The following is a 27,661-nucleotide window of genomic DNA, read 5'->3' as shown; positions in this document are numbered from 1 at the left end:
CGAATTATGTATGCACAAGTGAGATAGACTTCAATTAAATTTATAATGTTATACAGTGACTATTTTTGCAGAATAATTACGCTATTTTTTGCTGATGAAGAACAGTATTTATCGAAGGAGACAATTGAATGCTTCCGAGTTCCCTACATTGCCGACAGTTGGCAGAGTGTTCAACAGTTTATAGTTACAGCTACATAAATTAAGCGAAAAAGTTTACAAAAAATTGAAAATCGTACAAAGAACAAGAAAATGGTAGACAATACAATAAAAAAAAACGAGGATGAACTCGTTTTAAAAAGTGCTTCAAGAAACGTTCAAACATCAAGTTGCTCCTACTCAAACTTATCGTCCAAAATCGTAAGTTTACTGATAGTATAGTATAACAGTCCCAGCGTTTATTAGGCCTTAGGCCTGTCGCCGATTCTCAACATTGCAGAATCGTCATTGCAACAGCTTATTGCGGTCTCGAACTCGCAACTCACTGCTACAATTCTGCTGTGCTTAACCGCCCGGCCTCCTTGCCGATTCTGACCAGAAACTGGCGCACAGAGCTGGGATCAAACCCGCGCCTCTCTGCGCCAATCTTGGTACTCTGAACTTTAACCGCTGGGCCACCCTGTTGCCAAAATCAAAATATCATTGACAATTGTGCAGCATTATACAGCATAATGCAGCATAATTAACCTGAGAACCACATACAGTGAGAAAATTCAAAAAGTGACGGCAAGTTAGAAGCGAGTTTAAACAATCTTAATCCAATACATCGCCTAGCTTACACAACATTGCAATTGAAGATCATCGTGCTTCTACAAATTTTGCTCTATGAATATAGAATATAAATGAATTTCCTCACTCATGTTAGGCTCATTAATCTGCAAAGCAGTTTACACACGAGATAAGAAGCGAGCATTTCGTACACAAAACTCAAGTTGAAATGTCCAGTGACAAAAAGAATGTCATGAAGAAGTTGACAAAATAAATGTTGCGATTTGCCACATGCGTTATTGTTTGACTAGACCACATTCGTTCATTTCCTACTAAATAAAACTCGATTGAAGATCAATCATTTTGTAGGCAGGCACCCTTAAATTTAATTTATGTCCTTGTCAGTTACGGACCTCATAGTATCAAAAACGCTTAAGAGTTTTCGATTTCATCAGCCAATCACTGACGTCTTTTCTAGCTAAACCCACCAATCACAGGCATGAAATCAGCCGCTACGTTTACTTAGGCCGCTATGTGTACTTGAGCGAGTTTTAACAGTACGGTCCAAAGGAATAAAATATATAATTTCCGCCCTTCCAAAAGAAACGTCGTCGGTGTAACCCACAAACTGCAAAAACATTATTGCAACGTCAAGCTGATCCCCAAAAATCTTATAATTTGAAAAGAGATTGCAAATAAATTCCCAAAATTTGTCTTGAAATAAATCTATCCGAACTTGTATTTGTCCACAATAAGAGTCTCGCAGACTCTTCAATTCCTGGGAGTTTATTACCTGAACTAAAACTGATGTCAAAACAATTTATGTATCTACGTACATAAAAGCTTGGATATTGTACACATTAACAGCTTAAACACAAAGAACAACTATAACTATGAATTTTTACAACACGGTCAAGGAAAATTTGACTGAAGCAATAACCGAGTTATTGCTTCAGTTAGGGGAAATAAATATTGCTCCCGGTTAAGAAAAATTATGTGTATAGAAAACTTGATCGATGCAGTCCAGACCAATTCGTAGTGAAAAATAAACACTAATATTTATGAAAGATTTAGATTAAAGTCATACGAAGTCATAAGGAAATATTCCAGACGACCAAGTGTAATTTTATCTTTAGAATTTGAACGAGTTCGAAAACTGAGAGAGAATATAAAATAATACACGTCTCCATAGAGGATGATGATGGTATAGATTGGGAAAAAATGATATAATAATGACAATAGAATAATAATATAATAAAGTAAGTGCGTTGCACGTAGGGAGAAACGTGACAAGTTGTCTAAAGAAATGTTCATGTCTGAACAGACAAGCTAAAATGGCAGTGACATTCTGCTGCTTGAAAAATATAGCTGTTGACATTACATATACATGGCGACACTGATGGCAACGAGGCCCGCTGCTGTGATGGCAGCGAGGCCCGCTGCTGTGATGGCAACGAGTCCTGCTGCTGTGATGGCAGCGAGGCCTGCTGCTGCTGTCTCTTATACACATCTAGATGTGTATAAGAGACAGGCTGCTGTGATGGCAACGAGGCCCGCTGCTGTGATGGCAGCGAGGCCTGCTGCTGTGATGGCAGCGAGGCCTGCTGCTGTGATGGCAACGAGGCCCGCTGCTGTGATGGCAGCGAGGCCTGCTGCTGTGATGGCAACTCAGTTTATGGAGCGCCAACCTAGAAGAAAAATTCACTATAAATATAAAACGACGCAGGAATGAAACAAGAAATATTCCATAAGGAAACCAAATATAGAGAAAACTTAGAAGAGAACATAACAGCTTATATTATCTACTTTTACTAGTATAAAATATTAACACGTTGACTCCGAAGTGGTACATATGCGTACGCAGCGTACCACGAAATGTATTTCTCCAGGACGTAGTGGTACATAATTCAGGTTGCCTAACATTGGCCAAATCCGAGAAATAAAAAGCCCAAAAAGGCCGATAACTCAATATATACTAGTTTATTTGTAGGTTCCGCTATAAAAATTCCATTTATTTTATTTTTGCAGTATTTAAAATTTAATTAGGAAGTACCCCTATCATAAATTTTAGCCAGCCAACGCAATTGAGAAAAACTAAATCACGGAATTTGCCCGGAAAAAATGACCGTCTGGCAACCCTGCTAAAAAAAACAGTACAAAAAATGAAATAATAGTACAAGATGAAGCAATCGTAGTCAACGTGTTAATTCCCTGTCAACTCGTGTACATCATAGCTTTACTGTCCGGTACGAGAGCGGCGCATTTCCTCAGTCTATCAGACTTGTCAGTCCATGCCCATTCCGGTTCAATTTTTTCCGTGTACTTTTATAATATTTTATTATTAATTTCTTTATTAGAAATTTAAATGCGAAGAAAACACCACAAAAATTTAGCATATCTCTTTTGAAAACGTTTCGGAGACCAGCTCCATCGTCAGTTCGATAAATCTAGAACACAGATAAATGCAGAAAATTAGTTTGGAGTTAATAAAAAAAAAAACACACACAGAAGTTAAAAACCTAAATTTACAGACAAAGGGCAGAATAATAAAGTAAGTACCTATCTATTCACAATTTCTAATGGATAAGAACTATAGGCAGCATTTAAACTAGGCTTCTCTTTAAAAATATACAAGGATTCCAAAATACGCAGATCGAAAGCACCAGAACTACCTACTGTAAAAGCGAACTGACGATGGATCGATATGGATGGATATTTATCGAACTGACGATGGAGCTGGTCTCCGAAACGTTTTCAAAAGAGATATGCTAAATTTTTGTGGTGTTTTCTTCGCTTTTAAATTTCTAGTGAATCTGCGATTAAAGCAATCTAGTAATTTCTTAATTTTATAAAATTTATTTAAAAAAATCACGGCAGTATCTCTCACCACGACGAGCGTGTCCTTGATCTTGTCGATGGATGTGACCGCCCCGACATCGAAGCGGATGGTGCCTGCCTTGCCTTTCTTCATGTAGTGCTCGATACTGCAAATAATTACAATTATTTTCAGTGCTATTATTTACAATTATACTGCAACACAAACCACTGTCACTAATAGCTACAGGACTGGGTAGACTTATTACATACATTAATAGCTTTACGTAGTGCCGTAATATATTGTAGCTAGTGTTCGATGCTGCAAATCATTACAATTATTTGCAGTGTTATTATTTGCAATTATACAGCAACACAAACCACAATCACCGACAGCAACAAGAATGAGTATGTAATATATACATTAATAGCTTTGCGTATTGTTCTAATATAGTATAGCTAGTGCTAGACACTGCAACCACACAAAACACAGTAAGCAACCGCATCATGAATGAGCGAGTTTATCATATGCATTAATACTTCTGTATAGTGTTGTAATACCGTATTATAGAAATGCATAGACTATGTACATAAATGTCATGATTATGAATACCATGTAGGGTATTGTGGGAATTAGTAAAATGGGAAATTGTTAAAAGGCAAATAGAAATTTAATCATGTGTGTTGTGAGTTTTAATTGCGATGACAGTCATAATAACTATTGAATTGTTGGAGGATGCGTGATGAAAGGCTCTAACCACTTAGGCTTGGCTCGCCTTTCATTTGGCTCTACTCAGATGCATTGGGAATTTGGTTGTTTAGTTAGCGAACCGAAAATTACCTATAATTTAGATTTAAAAGTGCATGTGATCTTTTAAACACGTCGCCGAGGCAACCTCTGTCCAAGCCTCTGTTAGCGACGACAAGTTTAGTTATCAAGCATCAAGGTAGAAATATCACTAATTGCTCTTAATGTATGCGCACAGAAAGTGTTGGAGTTTTGTCTTGAATCTTTATCAAGTTTTCAGTGGGATTGCTTTGGTGTCTAATATTGGAGGAGTCGACTATTAACCTGTCGGAGTTAGCGACGGCAAGATTAGTTACCAAGTATTAAGGTAGGAGTAGCACTGAATACTCTTAATGTATCTAAAGAAAAAGTGTTGGAAGAGTCGACTATTAACCTGTCGGAGTCGGCGACGGTGAGGGCCTCTGGGTTGTCGCTGAGGGCCACCACCTTCGTCACGAGCTCGATGACGTGCGGCACGCGCAGGATCAGGTCGCCCTGCACGGGTAGCGCATCGTCAACTTAACTTTTCAGAGTAATTATAAAACTGGATTTCTCGATTTATCATACATCTTTAGATAATCGAAAATTAGGATTTTCTGAAATCTCATATATTTATCGGGTCTAATCTGGCTCTAATCGTAACTTCAAGAGAGTAATCATGAACTCATTATTTAATATACAAATCCTATTAAATTATATTATTATTTCATTACATATTTCTTAAAAATTGCATTGAAATTAATAGTTTTTTATAACTCACGCTAAACTTTCATTTCATTAGCTCCAATTTAAATTTCATTTTCTTTGGACAGTTATTCAAGTTATTTTAATCCTACTATTCCCGTTTTTAGATTTCGTATAACCACGACTTTCTTTTCCCAGGAATAACAGAAATAAAAATATCTTCCCGACCTTATCCTTCTCGTGGTTCTCCTGCGGCGTTTGAATGAGGACGAAGGCGTCGTTGTTTCGCGAGACGATGAGCCTGTGGATTTCCTTGAGAGGGAAGCGATGCTTGAGCTTCAGTTTGGTGTCGTCCTTGATGGACTCGAGGAGGTAGAGCGCCGCTGTCGTCACCACCAGCAGCCGCTCCCGGGGCTTGTAGCCGTGACGGTCGTACTTGGTGCAAGATACGCGGTACTGGTGGGTGAATGGGGGGGCGTTATGACGTGACTAAGGCGGTACTGGTGGGTGAATTGGGGGGGCGTTATGACGTGACTAAGGCGGTACTGGTGGGTGAATTTCTGTGAACAAGGCACGAAAAGGAAAAGAATCGGCGACAGGCCACATCAGGCCTACACTTCAGCGCCGAGATCACTATGTTATGTTATGTTATGTGTTATGTTATGTGACGTAGCAGTCCCAGGCAACGCTGGGCGCCGCCTCGCACTCACCCTTGAAGAGCTGCTCGGCCAACACCTTCTCCTCCAGCCGTCGTTTGTCCTCCTTCGACAAGGCGCGAACGTAGCGCCCCACCAGGTGCTGCCGGTGCAGGGGCTGTGGGGAGGGAGGTCGTTAGGTTAGGTGGATCGTTAGACAGGTCGCCAGAGCGGCAGGTCTTAAGGTGTTAAGCACGGCAGGTCTTAAACACGGCAGGTCTTAAGCACGGCAGGTAGTAAGCACGGCAGGTCTTGGGGGGGCGTTATGACGTGACTAAGGCGGTACTGGTGGGTGAATTGGGGGGGCGTTATGACGTGACTAAGGCGGTACTGGTGGGTGAATAAGGGGCGTTATGGCGTTACCAATGGTGTGATGGCGCGTAGGAGGGGCGTTATGAAGCGATTGAGGCAGTACTGGTGCGTGGGAGGGGCGTTATGACGTGACTATCGTGGTACTGGTACGTGTGTGCATCGCTCACTTGATATGCCGAAGATTATAATACAACATAAGCGTAACAAAACAAGAGAGCAAGCAAAACCTACGGAGGCAAAGACGAATATTATAAATAAGCCTCTCCTTGTGGACTTACCTTGGTCTTCTCGCCCTGCTGCTTGTGGACGGTGTCGAAGGCAGACTTCAGAAGGCTCTCCTCAGCGGCGCTGAGACGAGACTCCTTGAAACGCTCAGGGACGCTCGCCGGGTAGCTGCTCTTGCGGCCTGGCAACGGGGACCCAGAATAACAATTGAGTCGCTGTATCCATATAGTGACATACTTTTTTACAAACAAAGGAGAACGTGCTTAGAACTGAAGTGACTATTCTGCGGATCAAACTGCTTTAGGGCGTTCGGCACAGGAACAAAAAGTGCGTCGCTCAATTTTCTGAGTGTATTCGCGTCTCTGACATACTTGCGTACAACTGAATAGGTGACGTTTTCAACCGAGGTGTTTTTTCGATTTTTATCCATTGATAAGGTATTACAACATTCCCCTACCAGGAAAGTTATGTAGTCCTGCAATGAACCTTGATACCGTGTAAACATGGGGCACGCTCGTTACCAAAATACATTACTTCATAACTATTTATTTATAGTTAGATTAGAATTTTACATTTTCATTATTAAGCAATTATGGGTTTTCAAAATATTCAAGTTAATGTATTACAAGTAGGCTAAAATCAACACACTTACTCATTTATACCGTAAGCCTCATGTAATAATAGTAATATCAGTCTACTTGCGACGATAGTTTTGTAAAAATAGCGTAATAATCGAAAGAAGTACATTAGTACCTACAATAAATAGTTCGCACGATTGTGGTACAAGTTGGCCCAAAAAGTCATTAGCATTAGTATTATGGATTAGTAGTATCCATTAGTATCCACCATATCGATCCCGGTGGAAGTCTAGTAGCTATTTCAAACTATCGTCAGTCATGAAAAGATCCGGTCATATGACACGATTTTAGATTTTCTGTGAACAAGGCACGAAAAGGAAAAGAATCGGCGACAGGCCACATCAGGCCTACACTTCAGCGCCGAGATCACTATGTTATGTTATGTTATGTGTTATGTCTGTCTCTTATACACATCTAGATGTGTATAAGAGACAGCACTGCTACAATTCTGCTGTGCTTAACCGCCCGGCCTCCTCGCCGATTCTGACCAGAAACTGGCGCACAGAGCTGGGATCGAACNCAGGTCTTAAGCACGGCAGGTCTTAAGCACGGCAGGTCTTAAGCACGGCAGGTCTTAAGCACGGCAGGTCTTAAGCACGACAGGTCTTAAGCACGGCAGGTTTTGAGCACGGCAGGTCTTAAGCACGGCAGGTCTTAAGTGCTGCAGGACTAAGCGCCACAATTAACTCTTAAGTTGATAGATTTTAGCACCGTTACTCCCTTAGTATAAAGCGAGTATAACTAACGATGCTATGGATGAAAATCCAGGCTTTTCGATCATCCATTTCAATTGGATGAGAAATAAGATATCGCTCAGATTCAAAGAGAAGAAGAAAACTCCTTTCTAGGACATTCTCACTGATGCAAAGGGCCAGAAAATAATATAAATGCTGAGAGTAAACACGGAGTTACGGAATAATCAATGTTTTCTTCTAGCAAATCTGGAGAGAAATTCTGAGATGTCATTTTTCAGAAGCCAATCACAAGATTATTTTTCAGTACTGGTGGGAGACAAAACAATTTCCACGCAATAATCACTTCCTACTCTTGAGGTTGAGAGTGCGTGCAATCAGGTATACTCTTAAAACCATTAACTCAGCATAGGTTGAACGACGACTTGACTACTTGATCACGAGGATTACATTTAGCTAGAAGTATGTGCGTGTACTACTCGATTATGCTGAGGAAAGTGGAATAATCTTTTTCATTCTGATCAATTCACGTGGGGAAAGAGAAGTGTGAAGCACACATTAACCAAATTTAAATAAATTTAACTAAGCCACATGTTCACGAAGATAACGCTGGTTCCGCTAATCAATGCCATCACCATCAGGATGCGTGAGGTGTAGGATAACACCTCTCACCATCAGGATGCATGAGGTGCAGGATAACACCTCTCACCATCAGGATGCATGAGGTGCAGGATAACACCTCTCACCATCAGGGTGCATGAGGTGAAGGATAACAAGGTGCAGGATAACACCTCTCACCATCAGGATGCGTGAGGTGCAGGATAACAAGGTGCAGGATAACACCTCTCACCATCAGGATGCATGAGGTGCAGGATAACACCTCTCACCATCAGGGTGCATGAGGTGAAGGATAACAAGGTGCAGGATAACACCTCTCACCATCAGGATGCGGAAGGTGCAGGATAACACCTCTCACCTTCAGGAGGCGGGAGGTGCAAGATAACAAGGTGCAGGATAACACCTCTCACCTTCAGGATGCGGGAGGTGCAGGATAACAAGGATAACACCTCTCACCTTCAGGATGCGAGAGGTGCAGGATAACAAGGATAACACCTCTCACCTTCAGGATACGGGATGTGCAGGATAACAAGGATAACACCTCTCACCTTCAGGATACGGGAGGTGCAGGATAACAAGGATAACACCTCTCACCTTCAGGATACGGGAGGTGGCAGCGCAGGACGCAGGAGCGTCAGGCCAGGAGTCGTCCAGGATGCGCTGTGGCAGTTGCTTGCTGAGACGCACGAGCCACTCGGCCTTCACGAGCTGCTGGAAGCGAGCGTTGTGCTCGTTCACGGCCTCGTTACGAGTGATGAAGCCCTTCACGAACCTGTGACGTCACAGTTATTTCATGTTGCGAGCCTGTGACGTCACAGTTATTTCATGTTACGAGCCTGTGACGTCACAGTTATTTCACGTTACGAGCCTGTGACGTCACAGTTATTTCATGTTGCGAGCCTGTGACGTCATAGTTATTTCATGTTACGAGCCTGTGACGTCAGTTATTTCATGTTGCGAGCCTGTGACGTCACATTCATGTACTTAATCGGTCTGACTGAGCTACGTCGTAATTTTAATTACAAAAAATATCAAAGGTGCTGTGTAATGTAATAAAGTAATAAAGTGTTTCTGGTGAGTCAGCGAGCCAGTGATGGTCGCGGAACTACCTTTACATTTAGTGCATTGAAAAATCACCCTACTTCCCTAGTCGCCAATATTAAGATGGCAATAACAACAACAGTAACAACAACAACAACAGTAACAACAACAACAACAACAACAGTAACAATAACAACAGTAACAATAACAACAGTATCAATAAGAACAGTAATAACAACAACAGTAACCACAACAACAGTTACAATAACAACGCTAACAACAACATCAAAAACAACGACGTCAACAACGACATCAACAACAACAACAGTAACATCAACATCAACAACAACAATAACAACAACAATAACAACAACAAAAACAACAACGACATCAACAACATCAACAACAACAACATCAACAACAGTAACAACAACGCATCAACAACAATGACATCAACAACAATCAACAACAACATCAACAACAACAACATCAACAACAACAACAACATCAACAACAACGACATCAACAACAACAACATCAACAACAACGACACCAACAACAACATCAACAACAACAACATCAAGAACGCACATCCTGACGACGGAGGCGGCCCAGCGACGCCTGACGAGGAGGCGCCTGGCGGCGACGGCGCGCCAGTGCTTAGCGATGCACGTGACCGCCTCCTTCAGGCGCAGGTAGCGGCGCCGCTGCTGCACGCCCTTCACACGTGCCTGCAGGTACGTGGCCAGCTCGTGCTTACGTGCCTGTGGGGGCAGGGGAGGCGTTAGACGTGAGGCACGTGAGTGTCATGCTTACGTGCCTGTGTGGAGGACGACGTACAAGAAGCACGTGGACGAAGTAAAACAAACACGAGTACCATGACGAGGAATAACGCGGTGCAAGCAAAATGAAATGCATCAGATTGCACTAAAACAAGCATGCTTGTCCTGAACTAAGTCATCAAACTTTCCTATCACCAACTGAAGAGCGTTATCATCACCTAATAAGAATAAGTAGCTTTCTTTACTACGCATTTGTCGCACATGATCTCACCTGATAAGCATCCTCGGTCCTGAAGAGGGTCTTAGGCAGCCTGATGAAGAGCTTGGTCGCACCCATCCTGTACTCATCTTCTGAGTACTTGAGAGCTTCAACGATGTGCTTAACTCCATCTTTGGGGGAGCCTTTGAAGTTGGGCCACGTCTTGGAGCTGAGGCTCTTGTAGCGCTCCAGGAAGATCTCGTAACTGCGGCGGTAGGCAAAACCTGCGCGACGAACTCGAAGGTTCTCCATCAGGCCGAGGTACTTAACCTGGTGACTCACCAACTGCTGGTCGAAGTCAACTGCAAAATACAGTTGAATTTTTTGGGCGTGCAATTTTTGTATCCAATATAGTACAAAAATTTTGAAGATATACAACTCTGAAGTTCACGGTATGAAGGCCAAAGAAAAGTCCAATGCTATGAATAATGTTCTTTTTAGGCTTAAAGCCTTTCTATATTAACCACCGTCATTGTCATTGGCATCCTGAGCCCTGTTTAAAAAAAGTGACTCGGTAGACAAAAAGTTGACATAATAGACTTCAATTAAAAGGTATTCCGACACAAATGCCTGTGAAATTTGTCTGCATGTGATTGATTTTTTGTAGAAGTTTGTTGAATGATGTTAGTTTACCGGCGCAGTCGAAGAAATCATCTAGTTAATATTTTCTCCACAAAGCTGCTACTCACGAGGACGTTTATGGTCGTTGGGCTTGATAGTTCTGACGTAGGAAGGCTCTTTGGACATCAGGATGCTCATGAGCTTCGAGAGGCTGAGCTTGAACTGCGTAGCGGCCGTCACTGGGCGCTTCTTGGCCACCAACTCCGCCTGTAACGCCCAGGTTATAACGCTCGTCATATTCAAGGTATGAGCGTTATTCAGGGTACGAGTATACAGCGTTATTCAAGGTATGAGTGTACAGCGTTATTCAAGGTATGAGTGTACAGCATTATTCAAGGTATGAGTATACAGCGTTATTCAAGGTATGAGTTTTACCTTAGGGAAGATCTTGGCGGCGATGGCGTTGGTGCTGGAAGACATGGTCTGCTTGAGGTCCCTGTAGAGGAGGTCATTGTTCTTGTCGAGGAATCCCTGGATGCTGTAGGAGACCTCGCCTGCGTAGTGCTGCAGCCTGAACTCCTCCTTGCCGAACGTCTTCTTTTGCTGCAATAAGAGGTCATACTATTATAAATTATGACTACATTATGTTGCGTCATGTGAGAAGTTCTCACTATATCGTAAGTCTACTTTTGTTTTAGACGACAGACTTTTGAGGATGTGAGGTCAGACGACAGACTTCTTTATGATAAATTATACGAAAACAAGCCTAAACATTACCTATCATACGTATTTCTTAACAGCCAATAGGCCAAATACGAATAGCAAAAAAAGAAAAAAAAAGCATTTCTCAAAATTTCTCAAAGAAACTAAAATATTACATTATGGTTAGAGTTATTTTTCACAGAAGTCACGTGTTGGGGATACATATCTGCCTGCTGAAAAATTTTCACATTTCTGAGCTCATGGCTGATATGATGTAATTTATAAGTATTATGCATTGTAGCTTTTAAAAAGACAAATAAATCATGGTAAAGATTTGCCCTGTTATTTATATATTTTGCAGGGAAATTCATCACGCGTGAGTTAGAGTCAACCTCGTTTGAACTAACCATAGTCACCAGACGCTGTAGCTGACACCCGCCTTGTCGTGGGTGCTGACACCCACCTTGTCATGGGTGCTGACACCCACCTTGTCGTGGGTGCTGACACCCCCCTTGACACCCACCTTGTCGTGGGTGCTGACACCCCCCTTGTCGTGGGTGCTGACACCCACCTTGTCGTGGGTGCTGACAGTCTCGTAGGAGGAGAAGTGCTTGTGGTCAGCAAGTTGCTTGTTCAGGACCGCCAGCAGCGTCAGGTCCGTAGCGTCTCCGGGCCTCAGGCACTCGTCGTCCATCAGAGAAATTATGCCTGGAAATAAAAAAAATCATAAGAACTTTATTTACAACGTAAAATTTTTATTGCACACCAAAATATTCTAGACTATAAAATCAACGAAATTATTCCTTGAAATAAAAAAAAATCACGAGACCGTTATTTATAACGTAAAATTTTTATTGCACACCTAAATATTCTAGGCTATAAAATTACCGAAATTGTACCTGGAAATAAAAAAAAAATCACGAGAACTTTATTTACAACGTAAACTTTTTATTGCACACCAAAATATTCTATCGCCCATCAAAGAAATTATGCCTGACAATAAAAAAAAAAGAAATTATTAATGACTATTAATTATGACAAATAATAAATCATGATGACTATTAATTATGACTAATAACTAGAATTGTTGAAATGACTAATGACTATTAATTAATTAAAAGAACTGATAATAAGAATCAAAGAAATTATGCCTGAAAATAAAAAAAAATGACAAAAGCGTTATTCACAACGTAAAATTTCTATTGCACACCAAAATATTCCAGACTATAAAATGACACTTGCAAGAGAGGATACGAAAGCGTTATTTCTAAGGTAAACTTTTAATTTCACACCAAAATGTTCAAAGTGACAATTGCAAAAAAAAAATAAAGTGTTTATCGTTGAGCTCGATTGAAGACTTTGTTTTTCTCGCATCTGTTCATCGAGTGTATTAGGAAAATAATAATAAATATATTTGACTACTGATCATGAGCATGAAGGCAAACATCGATTTCGCTAAATCATTCTAATGTAATAAGCAATCAGTATTGTAGTTATTTGAACAACGTAAAAAATATAACCTATAAAAACAACGGACAAAACAGTGAAGTATCCAATGAATTAGACATTTCAAAATGCTAAAAAATGCGCCAAATGTTGGAAAAATATGCAACGAAGGCCAGTGAATCCGAAGAAAGCTCAAATTCACATTCAATATTCAAAATGAATGCTGACGGAAGAATCGAGCATTGGCCTTTTTTCAACTCAACTTCCAAAGTACCTATTAAAGTATGGAAGTGCAAAAACAGAATGATTGACGACAAAACAGCGCTCTGCTTCTGAACAATAGAAAACTTTCAGAATATCCCGATTGTAAAGAACTAACGAAGCGACGAAGCAATGTCGTCAACCACTTCATGAGGTCCAATCCAGTAATACCACGAATTCTTATCTCATTCTCTTCGCCAAAGTAACGTTTACATTTTTATTGGTGAAGATTTTTAGGAATAGAGCAGCACCAAATACATTTTATAAATTGATACGATTAAACCATCAAGAACAATGAACTATGGGATAATTAACTTGCGAAACAATCTACTTATCGATACTTCGCTTTAAAAATGATCGGATGGTCGCTATGGTACAGGAGTGTCAACCGAGCTAGACTAGGTACAGTAAAGAACAGAAATACATGAAGATAAATGACCCGGTAAAAGAAGTCTAGTAGCAATTTCAAACTATCGTCAGTCCTGAAAAGTACCGGTCAAATGACACGATTTTAGATCTATGAATAAGGCACGAAAAGTACAAGAATCAGCGACAGTCCACACCAGGCCTACTCTTCAGCGCCTACATCACTATGTTATATTATGTTTTGTTATGTTATGTTATGTTAAATAGAACTAACCTTTGTGTTTCTCTTCGACGAGATCACAGATGATCTTGTTATCGAAGTACGTAACTTGTTCCCACTGAATGCCTTCCCTGCGGTACTCCTCTTGCTCGCTCTTCAGTGTGAGTTCGATGAACACTTGCTGCAGTTTCTCGTTGCAGTAGTTGATGCAGAACTGCTCGTACCTGCAACACAAATTACGTTGCAATAGTTGATGCAGAACTGCTCGTACCTGCAACACAAATTACGTTGCAGTTGTTGATGCAGAACTGCTCGTACCTGCAACACAAATTACGTTGCAGTTGATAGTTGATGCAGAACTGCTCGTACCTGCAACACAAATTACGTTGCAGTTGTTGATGCAGAACTGCTCGTACCTGCAACACAAATTACGTTGCAGTTGTTGATGCAGAACTGCTCGTACCTGCAACACAAATTTCCTAGAATCCAGCCATTTAACTCGTGAATGCAAATCAGCATATTAGCAGATGTTCTAAGTACAACATGAATAATATAAACCCGAATTTAACATGCAGTAAATCTCATAATAAATGGACGACAACGGCTTTGACATCGCGACTACAAACCAATGAAGACCGTCAACATATTTGATAAAATAATTATACAATAATTTATTTTACATCAAACGCGATAAGAATAAATAGGTAGCTCCATCTTGCGTTCAATACCAAAACATTTAAAGTTTAAATGGCTCTAGAAATTATCGAGCATGCAGCGAAGTAAAAATGAGTGGGTTAGAGACTTGGTTAATCATCTGTAACTATAAACATGGCACAAAAATACATGGAATGAGCAGCGGTATATGATACATCAAATAACCAGCGGTATATGATACATCAAATAACCATATGATACATCAAATAACCAGCGGTATATGATACATCAAATAACCAGCGGTATATGATACATCAAATAACCTTCGGTATATGATACATCAAATAACCAGCGGTATATGATACATCAAATAGTCAGCTCCATACAATAAATAAGCGTATCTACCAATATAAATAATAAATGCACCCGTTCTTGTTGAAGATCTCGAAGCCGTAGATGTCGAGGATGCCGAGGAGCGTCTTCTTGGCCTTGACGGTGGAGCGCAGGGAGGCGTTCAGGCGCTCCACCAGCCAGTTGAACAGGCGCTCGTACGTCGCCTTAGCTAAGGCGTCGCGACATGAGCCCGCCTTAGGGGCAGAAATGTTACATCAAGTAGGAGACCTTAGTTAAGGCTAGGGCGTCGCGGCACGAGCCCGCCTTAGGGGCAGAAATGTTCAATTAAGTAGGTGACCTTAGTTAAGGCTAGGGCGTCGCGGCACGAGCCCGCCTTAGGGGCAGAAATGTTACATTAAGTAGGAGACCTTAGTTAAGGCTAAGGCTAAAGCATTGCCTTAATGGATAAATAATCGATTAAGTCCCCTAAATAACATAAGGCCTTCATGTTATTGTCATACGTTCAAAGGTAAATATGTCAAGTTCTGGCAAGTTAATATCATCAAAATAACTCTGATTTAAAAACATGTCTGAAATATGTAAGCAAATTAGCTTACTTAGTTCATTTACTTCATTTGAACCTCCATTACCTCCTGCCTCTGGCGCAACCTACTGCACCCCTGGTGCCCCCTGGTGCCCCTTGTAGCCCCCTGGAGCTCCCTGGTGCCCCTTAGAGCCCCCTGGTGCCCCCTGGAGCTCCCTGGTGCCCCTTGGAGCCCCCTGATGCCCCCTGGTGCTCCCTGGTGCCCCTTGGAGCCCCCTGATGCCCCCTGGTGCTCCCTGGTGCCCCCTGGTACCCTCTACTGCCCCTGGTGCCCCCTGATGCCCTCTGACCTGGTCGACGCTGAGGGGGGTGCACACGACGTCTCCCCTCGCCTCGATGGTGCGGTGGGTGAGAGCCGTCGCGAGGGCCTCCTCCCCACACTCCAGCAGCTGAGTTAGGTGTTATAATTAATTAATAATTAATTTATTTATAATTAACGTTATTTGTCACTTCAGGTGCGTTAATTAACGTCATATCTAATAATAATTGAGATAATTAACGTCATATCCAACTTCAGGTGCGATAATTAACGTCATATCTAACTTCAGGTGCCCCCATTACAGTCTTAACATAAATGACGAATGGAATAATTCCTGTAAAGTCTAAATATATTCATGCCTCAATCAGATAGAATTTACTATCAGACAGAATTTATTCAAATTTCTTCCAATGCTAGATAACGAAATCGAAGCAACCAACACCAATTTCATTGTGAACGATAACTCCACGATGAAATCCTCTAAATTGCACTTTGTCCACGACGTTTGACTGAACTTAATCGTTGAATACCGGAAGTGAAGTTTGAAATACGAGCTAGAGGAAACTCTAGTCCACATAGTACTCAACTCAACAACACGATTGGGGTATGAAATACTGAACGATCAGATTTTAAAAATGACTTACGCGAGACTTATTCATTGAACGTGAATACCAGAAGCTGAACAATAAAAAATAACACGATAATTTTTCAGTTGGCGATGATCTTACAGTTTAAATGATAATTTTTTAGTTGACGAACGAATCGAGAGCCATTTTTTGCTACGACGACAGAATAAAATCAATAATCAACTAATACAAGATAAAAATGTCATGGTTTTATTTGACTTTTCTGTAGGATATTCCGATGATATTCAGAACACTCATCAACATTCATCATGCCTAGCAAATTACGGACCAGGCAATAAGTCCAGACGAAGCTATGCAGGAGCATATGTTCAGTCTTAAAATGCCTAGCAAATTACGGACCAGGCAATAAGTCCAGCAGCTATCTCAATCAATCGTCAGCTATGGAAAGATCGGGTTCCAAAGGCCGGATCCCTTGTGAATCAAGTCACGAAAAATTCAAGAATCCGCAACAGGCCATTGGCCTATTTCTTCAGTGCCAACATTTCTATTCTATTCTATTCAGGTCACACTCACGAGGCTAGCATGCTTGACATGGTCGCTGCTGACAGGCACGGCGCTGCCATCATCCTTCGCCCTGAAGGATACGTTGCCGAGGTGCAGGATAGCCGCCACGATCCTAAAAATGCAATCAATTTCCTCCTCAGAAAAGTCGATGACCCGCAGCGCCGCCATGACAGCATCGCAGTCCTTCTTGTCGTCGATGGAGTCCACGCGACTACACGAGCCCTGCGTGACATGTTATCTTGTTGTAATTAATCAATAATAATTAATTTACTCGCTAATTGATCTGGGGACGAAAGATCAAAATCGGTTTATGTGTACGTAGCGGCTTATTTGTGGCTCTGATTGGTGGCTTTAGCTGAAATGCTGCCAGCGATTGGTGATTGCTCCACAAAACCATTCAGTATATGGAGTCTCCATGGCAATCCAAGAGTCGAGAATGCACCAGTGAAATGCAATTGATAGATCGTGAAAGCTATAGGAATGCAGGATTATGTTCACTGTTCAACATAATCCCGAACACAATTGTCCAATTGAACTAATCACATTAATAGGTTAACACATTAGACGTTACTAAGTACAAATTAAAGGAAATATCTAACGCAAAAGAGACTTAAAGTCTTTTAAATAAAAGCCTGATATGTCGTAGGATAACGGCAATGACCAACTGAGCATGAGTAGTAAGTGAGAGGAACAGGCGTTAATGATGAAGAACTGAGAGCAAACATTACAAATAAAGTTCTAAGCGTACAAGTTCCAATACTTGAAGTAACAAAACAGTGATGTAATATCGAACAACTGTTACACGTACGTACAGTACGTGCATGCACTGAGTTGAACCCATTTTCATCTCCCATTTGATCGAGGGAAACTATTTAAATATCATCGTCTTCAGTACAACCATCCGAGGTCAGCTCACTAACATCATATTTTTCACCACCGAGAACCTGTCTGAGCTCCTGTCACCACACTATACACCACTGAGCACCTGTCTGAGCACCTGTCACCACACTATACACCACTAAGCACCTGTCTGAGCACCTGTCACCACACTATTCACCACCGAGCACCTGTCTGAGCACCTGTCACCACACTATACACCACCGAGCACCTGTCTGAGCTCCTGTCACCACACTATACACCACCGAGCACCTGTCTAAGCACCTGTCACCACACTATACACCACTACGCACCTGTCTGAGCTCCTGTCACCACACTATACACCACCGAGCACCTGTCTAAGCACCAGTCATTACACTATTCACCACCAGGCACCTGTCTGAGGTAGAAGTAGTGCTGAGGGTCACGCTGCAGGTGCAGTTTGTCCAACAGGTCCTGAGAAGAACCTGCCAGCAGCTGGTAGAAGATGTGGAAGTTCCTCTCGCCGGTCTCCTGGTGCACGACGCGGGACTTTTCCAGCAGGTAGTTCAGGATATGTCCTCCCAGAGGGTCGCCCTGTGCAAACAAACACCGTAAATACATCAGGTTTACGCTAATAAATCATCAATATTGCTTGAATTTATGTAATCGTATATTCCAAAGGGTCACCCTGTGCAAACAAACACCGTAAATACCTATATCAGGTTTACGCTAATAAATCATCAATATTACTTGAATTTATATAATTATATATTCTTGGCAGAGAGCGATGCTTATATGAATTGAGCGCATAAGGTGTCGCGAAATATTAGAAATTTTTCAATGTTTATATCATGCCAATAAGTTTCCAACATTGTGTGTAATATTTAGGTATGTTTATGTACGACGTAACTGGGTTTTTACTCAGATTTTAAAACTGCCATTATATTGCACTGTTTGAGTAAATTCTACTGCAGCAGAGCTAATGTTTCGATACAATTTAATTAAAGGTTTTACAAACTAAGAATGCGTTGTTGTAAAGAGAAGGCATATTGATTACTGCCTGCATGTGAGCCTCTCATCTAGGGCAGGGAAAAACGTTCACAATTTCTCTACTATTCAATGCGATGAAGGCAATTAAGTTTCAAGGAGCAGAAAACTAATTTGATGGCTTCACTTTCTTATATACAATTTTATGCTGATTTCATAAATCATACGAAGTGGACTAAAGATCTTAATTCTACAATTGGATAGGCTAAATGTTGTCCGAATATTTTCATAGAATTCTGCAGGGCTTACTAGCCGTTGTTTTTGTGAACGTAAATTGTGATAGATGAAGTTGCTTTAGTCATACGACAGTTCGTCATCAATGTTTTTCCCGCCTTTTTTTCGCATTGCAGTCTATAAAAATACGGCATTACCGTACAATTTCCCGTGTAATACCCGGCCACTATGCCGCAGTCAAGCCTATTTTTTACAGCGGTTTTATCGAGCCTATGGCAGTTATAGCGATATTAAAACCATGTAAATTAAGTCACATCCAATAAATACAAAAAATTCAGTAAGGCACAAGTAAAATAATATTAAATCTATTCTTTTATTTAAATGTAAAATAGAGCTTGATAGAATTTCCCTATAGCTATGTTAATAATATAACCACTCCCGAGTGTATTCAGGAAGTAGATTTAATTCAGTGTGATAGAATTTACTTCAGTCAGCATTGTTGGAAGCCGATGTCAAATACGTGTGCAAAGAATGTAGTTGCTAAAAATAATAAATTAAAATCAAATTAAAATGCATGTACTAAACTAACTCATCTATGTACTGAAAACCAACTTAATTTTTCGAAAAAAATGCATTAACTACCGTATTTATAACCGAGTTCTTCGAAAATCTTGTGAAAAAGTCTGTAAGCAACACACCGAAATAACTCCTGAACGATTTGCACGAATAATTTTAGCATTGCGATTCTCCTGAAAGTAAAGAGAAACATCAGCTCAATGCATCTAAGGTTTCAGCGACAGCTGCAACTTGATTCTCGCAGCTGCATGCGTCCCATACGTCTGCTGTATACACGTTACAGCTGCAACTCGTACATGTTTCGCGTACGACGTCGACAGGACATGTTGAGTCTCTGCAGCACTCACGGAAGTAGGCTGGTCAATTCAAGACGTGGCAAAGCAAATAAAAACCAAACAATATTACTTTAGCGAGATAAATAAAGCATGATTTTATTAGGGATATACGAGTTTCCCTGCCATTTAGTTGGTTATTCTTGTCAATAGAATACAATTAGTAAAGAAAGACTGAATAAAAACAACATGGGGCCAAGAAACGAGAGTTTGACATTTTGACAGTTCACAGCAGAGTATAGATCATGAAATGAGACTTGGTTGCAATGCACAACACCAGCACTGTTTGTCTAGTGTTTTCAAACATCTTCACGTGCTATCAAACAGCTTCAGGAAAACTGAGCACCAGAATTCATTGGAACCAAACACTGATCTTTAGAATTAAAGAGCAACGATGAAACGCCTTCGATAGCATACATGTCCCTCCATCGGGTCGTGGCCGGGGTTCCAGAAATTGAAATGCATTGAGTTTTTGCTTGGAATTTTTCTCTTTTTAGCGCATTTTTTCATTTGTGGAAAAAATGCACTATTGTGCTCGCCATGTCCGTCTGTCTGTCCGTCCGTCTGTCCATCCATCCGTGACTTAACATTTTCGTCGACGAGAAAATACGCTCTCTGTCACTCACTGCAGTGAGTACTGGGTTATATTTTTTATAATTTATTGCGTTTCTGGTTTGAATTTTTCTATTTTTTTATTTATAATATATGTGAAAATGGACTTTTAGCAAGAGTAGATGATTAATTCGCGTTAGTAATAATTGGTACTATAAATACATTTAAATTGCAATTAATTATCATCAATCAAGCATTCATTTTTCAGCTCAACAAAGTGGTATATAGGGATCGAGTGGTATAGGGATCGGCTGACATTAACAAATCGTGTTTCACGAAATCTTCATCTGTCTGGCACATACGAAACATCTCAATCATCAATTTGTTTGAATATTCCACTTATTTTTCCTTAACACGAATAAATTATGACATCAAACTCATTGGTGTGTTAGTGCCAGCATCTCATTTATTTTATAACTGTCTTTAAAAACGCCAACAGTCGTCAGAAGCGAACGTTTAATCATTACGTGAATTAACAATAACATGAATCGACTGCCGGTAAATATATTTGCAAATGTCATTCATGTACAGATTTAACTAGAAAATGATGAGCTGACGCCAGCACATTTGATCTGTCATAAACATCGAAACACCTTGAAGAAAAAAATGCATTTTTTTAGCTTTGGCATTTTGGGTCAAAACTTATTAAACAACGCTAAGGAAGTTTCAATAACGGAAATTATCCCTGACAACAGGACCGTAACAATCGTATGCGTATATAGAGGCATCCTGCAGCTACAGGTTTGTTCTCACAGAAGACAATGCCAAGCAGGACAATGCAAGTAATTAAGGCTACGATCGAGGCCTTCCTTTGTTACATAGCGACATTTTCCGGGCAAATCCATTTTTTCTTGTCTTTCTATCCTGCGCATACCGACGTGTTTACGAGTGCACGTGTCTGTACGTTTCCTTGTGTAGTACTTTTTAACTCTGACGTACAATGGTAGAATTTTTTACAGGGGTTCATCAGGCAGATAAATATGCTTATAAAATTGATCTATTGCGGCACTGATATACTCGAAAATTTAGCATACGTAAAAAACGGAAGGGTATACATTCAATGCTTCATTCGAAGTAAACAGATTTGAGAAATTTAATGATTGAAATTTTCACTAATGCTGCAACATTCATTTGTCATTTAAGCCTTAGCAGATTCATTCACTTGATTCACCTGCGTTAAATGCCTCCACAGTCGTTTCTCGTAAATTTTCAATCATAGCCATTTTGTCAAGTTTATATTTCTGGAAGTATGGCGATTCATTATCAATTTTCATAAAATAATTAAAATTTATTCGATTTAAACTTAACTGACAATAAATATTGATCCCGCTGTATAGTCAATAATCAAATACATAATAAGAAAAACCCAATTAAGGCAGCAGCCCAGCAGTTTTCGCCCTATGTGGGCAAAAACTTTAATCGATAGATAAATCATTTGTAATATTATAAAAATATCTATTATATTTGAACAGAGTTTTGAAAATTTAGTTCAGCAATGGTCTGATGAAGATAGAAAACCGTTCATGTTTTTGGTCATAGATAGCATGATTGGTTATTCAGGACACAGCGTAACTAATGACACTGGATTACCACCCCTAGGTAATGACCCTAGGTAATGGCACCAAATAATAACGCTTGGTAATAATGGTAGGTAATGAGCGATCGCCCCCTCAACTTGCCATAAAGGCCTTCGCCCTGTCCAGTTATTAGCGAAGTCTGACCTCCAAGACTGCGTGACTAGTTAATAGCAGTCACTCTCACTGGCATCCAGCAGCCATCACTCTCACTAGCGTCCAGCAGCCGTCACTCTCACTGGCATCCAGCAGCCATCACTCTCACTAGCATCCAGCAGCCGTCACTCTCACTGGCGTCCAGCAGCAGTCACTCTCACTGGCGTCCAGCAGCCATCACTCTCACTAGCGTCCAGCAGCCGTCACTCTCACTAGCGTCCAGCAGCCGTCACTCTCACTGGCATCCAGCAGCCATCACTCTCACTGGCATCCAGCAGCCATCACTCTCACTGGCGTCCAGCAGCCGTCACTCTCACTAGCGTCCAGCAGCCATCACTCTCACTGGCATCCAGCAGCCATCACTCTCACTAGCGTCCAGCAGCCGTCACTCTCACTAGCGTCCAGCAGCCGTCACTCTCACTGGCGTCCAGCAGCAGTCACTCTCACTAGCGTCCAGCAGCCGTCACTCTCACTGGCGTCCAGCAGCCGTCACTCTCACTGGCGTCCAGCAGCAGTCACTCTCACTAGCGTCCAGCAGCCGTCACTCTCACTAGCGTCCAGCAGCCATCACTCTCACTGGCGTCCAGCAGCCGTCACTCTCACTGGCGTCCAGCAGTCACAATTCTCACTCTTGTATACACACGCGTGTGCTGCAACAAGTTCTTCAACATCATAAAACCTTGACACATCTTGCGATGGAGTTGTTTTGTTTCAACATTTGTTCGTGCTGGCACGCAAATAATTTGAGAAATTTTCATTCTAGCACAGTAAAACGGAAAAATTACGTGAATTTTGGTTCAGAGTTATTGCGGTTTTCAAAACCAAAAGAAAAATCTATGACAAAAAAAATTTTTTTTTTTGGAATGGCAGGCAATAAAGATATTTTATAGAAACGACAAGAGCGGCAAGACATGATGACATCGTCTGTTCTCTATACTGCAATGCCGCGCGTTTAAACTGGGCAGAACGAACACTGAAACTAATTCGCAATAGCCAAACTTCGAGGCAATCTGACCCAGGGATTGTACCGTAAGAATACGAAGTGTAGAGAATGAAAATACCGAAGAATTCGAAGTGTAGAGAATGAAAATACCGAAGAATTCGAAGCGTAGAGAATTAAAATACCGAAGAATACGAAGTGTACAGAATGAAAATGCCGAGAGTGCAACAAGCGTGCAAGAGTTTACAAACATCGCGGTTGTGCCGGCAACGCAACGTGCGCTCTGCAAGGTCGTTCCAGTTACGGGCAGCTGTGGTCTCGACGACTTGAGCGAAGCAGAAAAGTTTTTACTACGCTAAAAACTTGCCGTTTTGTAAAATTTCATCACGTTAGTTAAACGGTTCTTCGATATTTTAAATATATCAATGAAAAATGCAGAATTGCACAATTACGAGAATATAATTCATTCTAATTCCAAGAAAAAAGCATTTGAGGTATATCGAAGATACAGTACAAACGTTTCATGAATACCAGAGATTTCGATGCAGTCTAGACATGATCTCAAGGCGTTAACGATAGGAAATCATTCGTATAAATGTAAAATTATATAAATTAAATTAATAATATACAAAAAAACTCTATTTAGAAGAAGGCCAACAGATAATTATAGCTGCATGTAGTTCCGCAGCAAGCCGTATTTATAAAACCATGTCCGCTTTTACCAGATTCAGGGGGCAAATCTCGCACCTTGTGTCATACGATTTATAGCTGCAAGATCAAATAGATACCTTCACTAAAAATATTTATATCGCCTACCTAGGTTTAAAAATTCTTCTAGATTCATTGCCGTTCCATGACTATCTTTGTGGGCCCCTGCAACTGACAAACTCCAGAGAAATTAAATCGTGAAGTAAGCGGAGTATCTCAAGTCGACAAAATTTTTTGCCTTGCTTGTTGACATGAACAATGAATAGATTAATTTTGACTAAATCTCGGAATTTACCGGTAATGTAGAAGTTTTGCTGAATGATTCAGCTGGACAGCCATTTTAAGGAAATATTTTATTGATTCTCAACGTCATGAAGATTCCAGCGCCTTCCTTTTTTTACTTTACCTACTTATCATTTTCCACCTCGAGGAGATCATATCCAAAGCAATTCATGTTGAAGTTACAAACAAATTACAGGCGTTCAGAACGATCCTGCGTGTCACTGAAGCGTGTAAGAGTTGAACTAAGTGCGTGTGCTCACGAAAGTGATATAACTTGAACAAGGTCAGGCTGAGGTTGAGTGAACGCGCCGCAATTAAGGCATTTAGCCAACTTGCAGACATACCAATTTGCTGACGTTGATAGTAGAAGAAATAAATTTTTATTTTCCTTCATATGTATACTGGCAGAATCAATTCTAAAAGTCCGTGTTATCATTTACGGGTGATTTTTTTTTTTGTACGAGTGAATTTTGCTTCGAAAAATAACTTAGGAATTCATTTGCTTCATCGCAATTTTACTTATGAATACGAGGGCCTGTTCGCCGATGTTGCTGAAAACTAAAGCGAAGTTAATTCAACTATTTTCTCATATCACACATTAATTAAGAAAATGAATGTTTTGGCGTGACGGGCGCGAACTCCTTACCAAAAATATGTACCTATATGAGACGTGTAATTAAAAACCCGCAACAAAAAATAACAAACAAGATATTTGAACTCAAATCCAAGTATTTTCCGCCTGGAGTATATCGAATAACTTCGTTGATACAGATAAAATCACAGCAAAATTACGATGATCAACGCCAAGTAAACGCTAACTCTAACATCAATCCAAGACGACGAAAAAATTCGTCCGAAATAAAATTTTTCAAGACGACTTGAGTAAATACAGCTACCCAACGAAAGCTGTCGATGGATCATTTTTTAACAAAAAGGCATTTACCTATTTTATGATCAATCTTATTAAAAACCATGTGGAAGTACTCCAACCGATAAACATTCCAAGAAATTTACCGACTCGAAAAAAATAAGTTTACTTCCTTTCATCATAGCCCATTCAGTCGGCTAAACAAGCAGCCTTCATCTCCATAATATAACATTGTTCTAACACCCATAACAATGTATAACACTTATTAATAATATAAGTTATAAGTTCTAACACACTCAAGTCCTACACGTTATAAGTGTTTTAACTCTTATAACAATAATACTCGCATCCAATAAATACAAAATATGTCTCACTCACTGATAGATTAAGTCGAACAGGCAGGCACCTAAACATCAACTACGATCAGCTTCGCAGTAAATGACAACTTTAGTAAAACGAGGTGAATATAAGCAAGTAAATTATATTGCAACAAGATCTGGGGTCTCTTAATACTTTTAAGCGATAAATGCAACATGATGTTTAAAACCAAACACAATGCACCACCTACAGCGCCCCAAACTAGCTGGTTCTATAGCACCAGCTGTGGGCAGGGATCCAGCCTCAGGCAGCAGAGTTAACCAGCTGTGCTGCGGCCATGCATTCACTTGTACCACCTGACGCGTCAAATATTAATAGTTGCATGATACAGCGTTAAAGAAAACCCTGCCCAGGACAGAGTTGCAATTTGGATTGCAAAAAACACACCTAAATTTGTGATGAGGAGAAACTGTCCCAACGTCGAATAATATAATGCAGCGCGCCCTCTGGCCCAGCTAATGCCTCAACAGATAACTTATTCCAGTGTTCAATGTTAAGGATAATTTCTTATTTCGTTATAATTTCGATATACGGGATAATTTTTTAGTTCATTATAATTCCATTATTCGGGATATGTTATAATATCTTTATAATTCCATTTTTCGGGATGATTTCTTATTTCATTATAATTCCATTATTCGGGATATTTAATTTCATTATTCCACACTCAAGTCGATACGAATATTAATGGTGAAACACAGGTAATTTATTTCCTGTATTAATTCTGCGAATGCCTAATAAACAGCCTTTCTAATAAAATGCCGGGACAATTCTAACGATACTTGCAGCAGTGCAGCAGGAAGGCCATTTTTAAACGAATTTTAGGCATTTTGCTGGAGCGAACGAACTTTATCATTTGAATAACGTTGTGATTATATCATCAGCTATTAATTGTTATGATGTAATTGTTATTCACGAGACAGGAATGTTAAGTACGAATAAAATACTACAATTTCAGCTAATCTCCCAGGAACCAGCTGTACAAAAAATAAACAACTTTTCGTAGGCAAACAATCTGTCATAAAATGCTTATAGGTCGCAAAGATCATGAGTAAATCATACATGACTCGACCGAGCATGAATTAGGTCGAGCATGACACGACCTAAAATTAAGTCTTTCAATGCTGAGCATTACAAGCTGGTCTAATGTTAATTGGTAATAAATGATGTAATTGTTAATAATTGGTGTAATTGGTAACAATTGGTGTAATTGTTAATAATTGGTGTAATTGGTAACAATTGGTGTAATTGTTAATAATTTGTGTAATTGGTAACAATTGGTGTAATTGGTAATGGTTAGTATGATTTGTAATAATTATTGTACATCTCGGTCTGTTCACATCGCCAGAGCTGCTGAGCAGGTTTTATTGCACGACGAAACATGAATATTGCGAATTACATCAACTATTAAGCTCTTGAGGTGCATGCATATCGCCAATGCTATGTCGAGCGATTTAACACAAGCTGGGCCACGTGACCTGAACTAACGACTTTATGTAACTACATTCATCACACAGCAATTCAATTACTTTAATTCAGTCAAAACTTACTCAAAGGAATAAAAATACTTGTTCGAACTGAGCAAGTAAAATTATTAATAGCATTTGATTGCGGCACCGTTGGTATGGAACTAAATCGAGCTTGGCAACAACTTTCTATTTTGCCCGAATCCCGGCGCACGAAATGCCAAATTGGAAGAGCAGGCGATGTGAACTTTCATTCCTTTCACTTTCTTCGGGCGTCTAGTAGGTGTAAGGTTAATTACAAGCACTCACGTGTGTTTCTTAAGTTGAACTAACACCCTGAGTTTAAAGTTCCTTCATTTCTTGCAACTGTCCCATTCGCCACATAAGCTTGGTGCCACTAAAATGTCAGAGGTCTCGATCGTTTGTTTTTGTGGTCATACGAAGCGTGCATGCGGTAGTGACATACAAGCACGGGCACGAGGGAAGGCACGTAGGCAAGTATGGGGTCTAAAAAGCTCGTGGCCATGCAGCACTAACGTGGGGCAAGGCACGTATGCGTGTATGCAATACAGTGCATGTATGTCTTTTGGCACCGCTAACTCATCGCTAACTCATGTTTTATTTTGGCAATTTCATTCTATTAAAAAGTAAAGCTGAAAGAGAAACAAATTCGAGCGAAATTCATAAAAGTCGACAGCAAATTACTGTTGTACCTATAACTAGAGACGCTTAGTTGATTCCAAACATCGTCGACCAGGTCAGGCTTCTATGTAAACATTCCTTTCTCTCTCTCTCTCTCCATTTCTCTCTTCCTTTCTTTCTACTTCTCTGAAAATTTATTACAAGTTATCGACTCGTATCAAACCAAGTTGCTGATGAGC

At 40.4% G+C, this 27,661-nt stretch overlaps 1 protein-coding gene across 1 annotated transcript in view; it reads right to left on the bottom strand.

The window, feature by feature from the left end:
• Positions 1-2,241: 2,241 nt before the first annotated feature.
• LOC108675941 (unconventional myosin IC) overlaps positions 2,242-27,661 on the bottom strand; it is a 53,786-nt gene continuing 28,366 nt past the window's right edge. The window contains exons 6-21 of the mRNA XM_018163997.2: positions 18,082-18,261; positions 16,819-17,031; positions 15,690-15,788; positions 14,889-15,049; positions 13,863-14,032; positions 12,087-12,223; positions 11,249-11,416; positions 10,942-11,080; positions 10,265-10,554; positions 9,803-9,975; positions 8,719-8,942; positions 6,276-6,403; positions 5,219-5,446; positions 4,701-4,801; positions 3,593-3,689; positions 2,242-2,393 (exon numbers count right to left, since the gene is read on the bottom strand). Of these exons, the coding sequence (XP_018019486.1) occupies positions 2,379-2,393; positions 3,593-3,689; positions 4,701-4,801; positions 5,219-5,446; positions 6,276-6,403; positions 8,719-8,942; positions 9,803-9,975; positions 10,265-10,554; positions 10,942-11,080; positions 11,249-11,416; positions 12,087-12,223; positions 13,863-14,032; positions 14,889-15,049; positions 15,690-15,788; positions 16,819-17,031; positions 18,082-18,261 (2,523 nt within the window). The 3' untranslated portion in view covers positions 2,242-2,378. The remainder of the gene's footprint in view (positions 2,394-3,592; positions 3,690-4,700; positions 4,802-5,218; positions 5,447-6,275; positions 6,404-8,718; positions 8,943-9,802; positions 9,976-10,264; positions 10,555-10,941; positions 11,081-11,248; positions 11,417-12,086; positions 12,224-13,862; positions 14,033-14,888; positions 15,050-15,689; positions 15,789-16,818; positions 17,032-18,081; positions 18,262-27,661) is intronic.

This window comes from Hyalella azteca, unplaced genomic scaffold, assembly GCF_000764305.2.
Source record: "Hyalella azteca isolate HAZT.00-mixed unplaced genomic scaffold, Hazt_2.0.2 contig16605, whole genome shotgun sequence".
In the NCBI taxonomy this organism is placed as follows: domain Eukaryota; kingdom Metazoa; phylum Arthropoda; class Malacostraca; order Amphipoda; family Hyalellidae; genus Hyalella; species Hyalella azteca.
The sequence above is the reverse complement of the archived record's forward strand: the minus strand, read 5'-3'. Positions and strand labels throughout refer to the sequence as shown.